Raw genomic sequence first — 8,784 nt, 5'->3', positions numbered from 1 at the left:
TTTGAGGACCACTGTCACATGTTGGCCTTTGCCATTTGCCACCAACAGATGATCTGCATTCTCACGAGCCCTACTTAATTCAGAATTAATATATGTACATGATACTACCTAGAAGATAACATATTGAGAGAACCCAAGAAAAAATCCCCACATTGATGACAAGTATTTAGCTTTTTAATGATAAGTAACTCAAACCTTCCCTTGGCAATATCGCCTGTGCTACAGGTGTGTTCATCTTGCTGGGCCAAAATATATTGAACTTTTGGCACAGGTTGCTAAATACCCTTTTGCCCAAACAGAATTTTCAGGGGGGTATCAATAAATATTAGTTAATCCTGCATGATATGAAAAAATTATTAAGCTTAAGCCTACATTTTCCCCTTTTACTTCTCATATTATCCAAAGGTTAAGACTTGAAATTGGCCTATCATTCTCATTTCTTTTTTCACTTCTTTCAAAAAGTGTGTATTTATAACGCAACCATCCTCGTTGAGCATCTTCTGAAGACTGGCGAAGCATTAATCAGTGGAAATTTCTGGCACTGCTGGTGGTTGGTGTATGTTGAAAGACATCATGTGGGCTGCAATATGGGACCCCTGGATGGGCCTTCTGCTCCTGCTTCAAATTTACCCTTGTGCACCCACTCCTGCATTTACATCCCAAATTGGCAGATATTTAAAATATATATATATTTTTAAAATATTATTGAAAAAGATTACTTAGAAAATAAATACAAAAATATGAATATTTTTTAGCATGTACTCTCTTTCCCACGTATATATTATGCTCGCACACTAAACTTATCTTTTGAAGATATATTATAGATAGTGTTATGAAAGATTGAGAAGGTGGGCAACATGAAATTGATGGAGAGTCCAAGAGATTGTGGAAGTTTTCTGTATATACTTCAAGAATGCTTGTGAATTGTGAATTGAGGAATATTGATCGAAGTTGATAGTGTGCAAATGACATCTATTTAGGTTGTTTTGAAGTTGAAAAAGACGTGTACCGACTCTCTCCCCTTTTTGTATAGAAACATGAGAACTCTTTTATTAAAAATAATAATAATAATAATAAACTATGAAATAAAATTTCTAATTATTCTTCTTCTCTAATTCTTTATATGGTATCAAAGCATTCAAACAGATTGAAATCCAACAATGGCGTCCAACAAATGGTCCTGATGATGATAATGATAGTAATCGAGTTGCTTAACCTATTGCAATGAAGCTCCCACAATATTTATCTCTTATGGAAGCAACAAATCTTTGTTGATATAGAAGGATTAGGTCTAGAGGGATTCACATTAGATGTATAGTGTGTTCGCCTGAATTTGTCTCAACCACTCCTGGCAACAGCTCTCAACTCAAATGCAACCTAGATTAGAGGAAAATACTCATTGATTCAGTAGCTTCTGTTGGAAACATCATCTCCAAATGTGATCAAATTCTAGTTGTTGCTACAGGGTTTGATAAAGAATATGAATCCATAGTTGTTCATATCACTTCACATCCAGATTCATTCAGTCTCTATAATGCCTCTACTCTTTTATTGGCTCATGAAAAGATAATTGAACAATATAACACTCTTACTGTTAGATCTGTTATGATTACTAACTAGGCATATTAGGGAAAACAAAAGAAATTATATACCAACTCAATGAATCATTTTCAAAGCAATCAAGGAAACAAATGGAAAGGAAAAGGAAAAAACAATGTTGGACAATTTGGTGGTGGCTTTAAACCTCGATGCCAACTCTATGAGAAATTTGGTCATACAGTGATAAATTGTTTTCAACATTTTAATCCCTTTTTCACTAGACTCGGCAATTCCTCATAGAACATTGTTGGTGATGGCTCAAACGCTATGGAGGGTGAAGACCATATGATGAGAGCCATGGTTGTTGCAACTAGTATGACCAGTGACATGTCTGATGGAGCATAGTTCCCTAATGTTGGAGCTACAAACCATTTCATCAATGATTCCAACAATCTCAACATTGGTATTGACTATCAGGGCAACAACAAGCTGCCATGTGGGCAGTGGAGCAAGTTCAAACGTTCTTCACATTAGCCTAATCTGCTTTCTCTTCACCCATATCTTCCAAAACACTCAATTCTTAGGAATCCCTTACATGTTCCAAAACACTCTTCTACCTGCATATAATAATGATAATAATAATGATGATGATGATGAATAGAATTTCTAGTTACTCTTCTTTTCCTCTGATTCTCTGTCGGAAATTTCTTTTCAAGAACTCAACTGGATGCAAGGTAAAAGGTAAAGGGGGTGATGTTAAAGTGAAAATGAGAATAGGAAGACCTCACAGACAAACCCAGCTTGACAAACCTACTTGTCAGTCTTAGCTCTGCAACAGCTTGATTGAAAAACTACTGCTCTGAACAGAAATTAAATTTCCCAACTATATGCATTTAATACCACGGTGAAAATACAGAGTACAACCTTATGATCCACTAAAATTGGAATCAAACGTCACTCAGCAGTTACCACAATCAGAATTACACTTGGACTCACAGTTAGATACTAAGATGTAAAACGGCAGTCACTGGTGAATTCCTGGGCTGCTACTGAGGTGTGATTATGAGGCCCGTACTACATGCGTGACCACTCCCCTTCTCAAGCTCTTCTATTATAATAAGCTCCTTAATTTGAAAGCCAAAGATAGAGGCAAAAGACAGCATGGAAATGGAGAAAGTGTGTGTGAGAGCCCATGCTGCATTCTTCCCATTACTCTCAATTCTGCTTGTGAAGCTCTCTCTGCTTGCTCATGGTCAAGCCACTGCTCCTGTCACCCCTGCAATGTTCATCTTCGGGGACTCTCTGATCGATAATGGAAATAACAACTTCATCCCCACCATGGCACGCGCAAACTACTTTCCTTACGGGATTGATTTTGGCCTTCCAACTGGGCGGTTCTGCAACGGCCTTACGGTCGTTGATTATGGAGGTACGTATAGATTACTTGCATGCACTGACTACTCTTTGTTGTGAACAAGATTGGCTCTTGAATTCACCTTCAATTTTGAATTGCAGCGCACCATCTTGGGTTGCCGTTGATACCACCCTTTTTGAGTCCACTGTCGAAAGGAAAAAAGATCTTGAGAGGACTCAACTATGCCTCAGCGGCTGCCGGAATTCTAGACGAGACTGGCCAGCATTATGTAAGTAGTACACACTACAACCCTTTGTAAGGGGGTGGCTTCTTTTCTGTCATCTTTCTTCAAATGGTGAAGAAAATGAGGGAAAAGAAAGGCTGTTCTAGGTCGAGTAATAGTGAAATTATGGGTTTTCACTTTTCATACTTGATGAATTTGTTTAACTAGCATGTTTCAGGAAATAGCATACATTATTTCAACCAGTAAAGCTTGTATTGTATTCGTGAATTTGTTGCCTTTAGAGTCCAATTATTTAAGGAAAAAAAAACACCTAATTTTGCTTTGAAAAAGACTTTCTAGGCTTTAAAGCCTCCTAAAATCACTGTCAAATTTGATGGGTGTCCCAAATCTCAACATTTGTTCAATGGTGTCCTTCAAGGACTAAGTGATGAGCATTTGACTACTGCAAAAGTGGCTGACAGCAACAGGAAGTTTGGAGAGACTATTTTTGGTATGTTTCAGACCCTAAAACCTTATTTAGTAACCGTTTTTTAAAACAATTTTGAACAAATAGTTTTTAAAAACAATTTTTGAAAACAATTCTATAATATTTTCTAAAATAAAAGTTTATTTGAGAACTTGAAATTGTTTTTAGTCAGTTTTTAATAATTTTAAATATGTTTTAAAAATATTTTTTTATGTTCATATCTTTATTTTTAATCATTATATATGTTTATATAATTATTTTTTAAAACAACTTTCAAAAAACAATTGAAAATAACTTAAAACAACTAAAAGAAGTTTTCTGAAAATTTTCTATTTTCTGATTTCTGATAATAGAAAAAAAAAAAAAAACAAACAAACAGACAGAAAACAATTTGAAAACATCTTATTTTCTATTTTCTGATAATAGAAAATAGAAGAAAAAGTTTTTAAATTTTTTTGTTCCAAAAAACAGAAAACCGTTCCCAAAAACAATTGTAAACCTAAACCCTTGTTAATTACTTCTTTTTGTACCACAATGTATGGCATTTATTGATGGTGAGGAGACATGATATATGTCTAAGACCGTTGAATGAATCAATGTGTCCAAACCTGTCCAACAGATGCATAAAAATAGTACCATAATAAAGGGTGTAATGGAAAGCTAGGCAAATAATTTCTCATCCAAAAACAGAGGGACTTGTCTATAGTATTATACAGATTCATTGCCATTGTAATGTTTCCATTTTGAGCCTAACCTTCCGAAATCATAACTGGAATATGAATTTGACTGATTCTTTTCAGGGAGGAAGGACACCATTCAATGGACAGATATCACAGTTTGCAATCACCACCTCACAGCAACTACCACCACTTTTAGGCACCCCCAGCGAGCTGACAAACTACCTTGCAAAATCAGTTTTCTTGATTAACATCGGCAGCAATGACTATATCAATAACTATCTCCTACCCAGAAGATATATCAGCAGCCACGTCTACAGTGGAGAAGTCTATGCAGATCTCCTCATTAATAACCTATCAAACCAGTTGTCGGTAAATTCTCCCCCACATAGACCCAGTTATCCTTTTCTTCTACCCTCTTTTTGTGTTTTTTTCATTTAGGATTGGGGTGGGGGCAAAAGTGTTTTATAGTAACAATGCAGTTGAAGAATTGCTGATCCATCAAAATAGGCTTTCAAGAAAGTGTCTTCAGGGAGATTTAAGGATGAAGCATCTTTACCACCAGTAAACTTGTTTTTAACATAGTTTTAGCCCTGAAATTCATGGATTCCAAGCAGGCAACTCTTGGTTCAACTTGAAGTCAAAGTTCAAGAAAATGGGTCCATATATGTGGCAGTAGATCGAGACAGTGGTTAGACCAGAAATTTAAACAATTTCAGAACAATTAAGTGGGTGGGGACCTCAAGAGTGCTAGGGGACATAGATGGTGCCACTGCAAACCTCTGCCAATAGATTAGCCCCACCATCGGGTATATATACGTTGTCAGGGGGTGAGATTGATTTGAAAACAGCATTGTCTTCTTGGTGGTGGTCCAAACCACAGAAGAAATAGGCAGTAGCGAATGGAACCTTAACCAACCCATTCCTGAAAGTCTACAATTAACCTTTGGAGTGTCTTGAAATGGAGGCCCAGCTGTTCATTGTTGGAGCACTTTTATTCAATTGCCCAACAACCTTTGGAGGGGGGAGGGAGGGAGGGAGGGAGGGAGAGAGGGAGACCCCTTTAGAAAAAGGAACCCAAGACATTCAAGCAACATCACACACAATAGTCCCAAACTAGGAGGCTAAATTATCACCTATCAACCAAGTGAAAGAGCCTAGAGACCCTTGTAGAAAAAGGAACACAAGATATTCAAACATCACCTACATGCAACATTCCCAAACCATGAGGTTAAACCATCACCTATCAACTGAGTGAAGGAGTCTAGCAAGACTTGATCCAAAAATATTCAATAGCCGTGCATGTTGACTAGTGAGCATACTAATATACCACAGGCAAAAAATAACATATTAAGATTTCAAAAACATGCTCTTCATTTTTATAAGAATCATCAAATACTCAAAAATAGATCAAGCAAAGGAGAGGCAATGGTGAGACAAGTTATAGATACAAAGCATTATTCAAATGTAACTCCATAATTTTAGTGGTCTCCTGTGTTTCCAGAAACTTTACAGGTTGGGTGCCAGGAAAATGGTGCTGGTTGGGATTGGTCCACTTGGTTGCATACCTAGTCAACTATCCATGGTAAGCAGCAACAATGGTTGTGTTGACCGGGTCAACAATTTAGTCACTCTGTTCAACAGCCGTCTCATTCAACTGACGAGCACTCTTAATGCAAGCCTCCCAGGATCTTTCTTCGTCTACCAGAACATCTATAATATCTTCTCTAACATGGTCAGAGATCCTTCGAAATATGGTCAGTATCAGCCTCAACTTTATCACACAATCAAGTATGGTTTAAGATAACTGTCTTTTATGGTCAGTAACCATGTGTGACTTTATTAGCTGAAATTTAATTAAACAAGTTCCAAAATTTGATGTCAAAGAAATGATTAATTAGTCTTCTGCCTTCCCAGTGATGCTAAAATGTTTTCCAAAGTTTAAACAATGAAGACCTACTAGTATAACTGTACAAAAACGTCCACAGGTTTTAACAACCAAGTTCTATATTCTTGTATCACATACCTGTGTGGGAAGCTAAATGTTAATAGATATTATAACAGCCATTAAAAAACCCTAATTACCTAGGGCAGCCAAAGTGTAACACCCTTTGTAGGGACTCTATCTAATGGCTTTCCAAATTTTGTTGCAGGGTTTACTGTACCAAACAGTGCCTGTTGTGGGAACGGAAGGTACGGAGGGGATCTAACCTGCCTTCCACTGGAGCAACCATGTAAGAATAGAGATCAGTACATCTTCTGGGATTCTTTCCATCCAACCCAAGCTGTCAATGCCATGATAGCTGAAAGCTGCTACACAGAGTCTGGAACTGAGTGCTATCCTATCAGCATCTACCAGCTGGCAAAACTTTAGAGAAACAAAATCTACTGTGAAACAAACCCTGGCTGTTAATGGTAGTGTATTTTCCCATAAGCGCCCATCGTTTGGAACTGAAAAGGCTATCATTGTAATTGGAAATCTATTTTTCCATAAATGGGCATTGTTGCTAAGGACTAAGTCATAATGGATACTCCTAGTATTTACTAAAAGCTTCACCAATCCAGATCCAAAGGTTGAAATCTGTTCAACATATGTGTCTATTTTTTAACAACAGCTAGCATTCTGAAAGCTTAAGAGACTAAAAACAGTATAAATTGATTTATAGACAAGTCTGAATGGACCTGTCCCATGAGACAGACTATTGGCCTTGGTGAACATTGTAGGCAAGGTCTAGCATCATAGTTTACTAGAGGAAAACTGATGGTATAAAAGACAAAATCAATACATTTTCTTGAAAGCTACAAAGAGCACCTGGACAGCCAAAAGAAATTGGGCAACTTAGGAGATTTTTAGAATGACCATTAGACCACTTTAAGCACCACATATCAGAATCAAGAAAATTCTTCCACCATAATAATTGTAAGGCCTATAATCAGACAAGTTCCAGTATTTCCTAAGACAAACTTGAAATCATATTTCCAGGGCTGGACAATACAGCTTCTGGACAACCTCACTACGAATTTGGCCCACTCTCCTAATCTTTCCTGTCAAGCTTCCTAGTTAGGAGCTCAGAAAAAGCAGTAAGATCTAATCATATGATTTCATGATTTCATCTGAATATTACAATTCAGCCTAAATCCGATTTGAATTTTTCTGTTTTTTTCCTCTTACTTAAAAGTTTCCACACCTCTTTACAGACCATATATCAGAATATTCATGATGCTTTTATGAACTTGTTTAATAAAATGGATGTGCCTCCTTAATGTCATGGAACAAACTACATAGGACACAAAGAAAGCACTATCTCATGCATCAGATTAGCTGCTAGGATTCTGACTCTTAAATATGCAACTAACACATAGCTTGTAAATGGGTTATGACCACTAATATTAAATATTTCTCAGATTAAGGAAACATCTAGTACATGTGCTTTGAAAACCAGATTGACCTTTCAACACATACACTGCTACATGAACATAGGTATTCTAGCCAGGTTCACCTAGGGATTGGAAGAGTGCTCAGGCCCTGTTTGCCACAGTTCTTTTACTGCCTAAAGGCTCTCTCTGACTGTTTAAGTGATCCACAGTATACTGGGTTACACTCTAAAGCACTTCAATTAGGAGATGTTCAAGGTGTAAAAGTTTTTAATATAGAAGAATCTATTTAAAGAAGCACTTCCTAAAGCTAAGCTGCTAAGCCAAACAGACCCTCAAACATGAAAGAAGGCCTATCTCAGGATTCTCCTAAGTAATCTGATTTCATTCCAAGATCTACAAATTGCAGCCATCATGAAACTGCACAACCCTACAAGTGGGTGATCAGAATGCAGGACATAAGCCATCTACAAGTGGGTGATCTAGATGTAGGACAAGAAGAGCCATCTAAAAATTGATGACCAAAATGCAGGATAAAAAGAGCCATTTCGTTATTGCACCAACCAGGAAAAGAAATATTCAATGCTTGCAGTTGTGAAGCATCTTTACTGGACTTCTGAAAACAGGTCAAGCAATCAAAGAGAAATCAATTGATTAAGAAACAATGGTAGGAGAGGGGGAACTAGAAGACCTTGGGGAAAGCTAGCCATTGAAGTCTGATAGTACATCTATATTTTCATACAGCTGTGATTCTTTTTCTTTGATAAAAACAGCTGTGATGTTTATAAAGAACCATTAAATTCTAGAAGACGCCAACTGTAAATCATCCACAATTTACAGATTTTTTAAAAGGAGGTAAAATCCATTTTAAGTATCACACATCCAACTACCAGATAAGTAGGTACTAGTGTTTTCCCCCTATTGAGGCTGGTTGTGGGATCAAGTCCCTGTAAAGAATGTTGTCATCAAGTAGAAGGTGACTGCCTTGTTCGGTACATTGCGCCCCTTGAACCATGTTGTATGACACTGCCAAATAAATCCAACTATTCAGCAAGTATTACCCTTTGGGTAGAACCATAAAAGTGACAGAACCCCTTTCCTATTTAGTCAGTGCTTAGATGCTACATGG

The 8,784-nt window shown here is 37.1% G+C and overlaps 1 protein-coding gene across 1 annotated transcript; it reads left to right on the top strand.

The window, feature by feature from the left end:
- The first annotated feature begins 2,662 nt into the window (after positions 1–2,662).
- On the top strand, positions 2,663–6,871 carry LOC100254855 (GDSL esterase/lipase 7). The gene is made up of 5 exons (XM_002278445.5): positions 2,663–2,968; positions 3,055–3,182; positions 4,404–4,652; positions 5,785–6,037; positions 6,434–6,871. Exons 1-5 carry the CDS (start codon positions 2,701–2,703, stop codon positions 6,652–6,654), a joined length of 1,119 nt encoding a protein of 372 aa, XP_002278481.1. The 5' UTR covers positions 2,663–2,700; the 3' UTR covers positions 6,655–6,871.
- Positions 6,872–8,784: the final 1,913 nt, after the last annotated feature.

This window comes from Vitis vinifera, chromosome 14 (genome assembly GCF_030704535.1).
Source record: "Vitis vinifera cultivar Pinot Noir 40024 chromosome 14, ASM3070453v1".
NCBI lineage: Eukaryota > Viridiplantae > Streptophyta > Magnoliopsida > Vitales > Vitaceae > Vitis > Vitis vinifera.
Note: the sequence above shows the minus strand (reverse complement) of the source record. Positions and strands in the feature narration are given on the sequence as shown.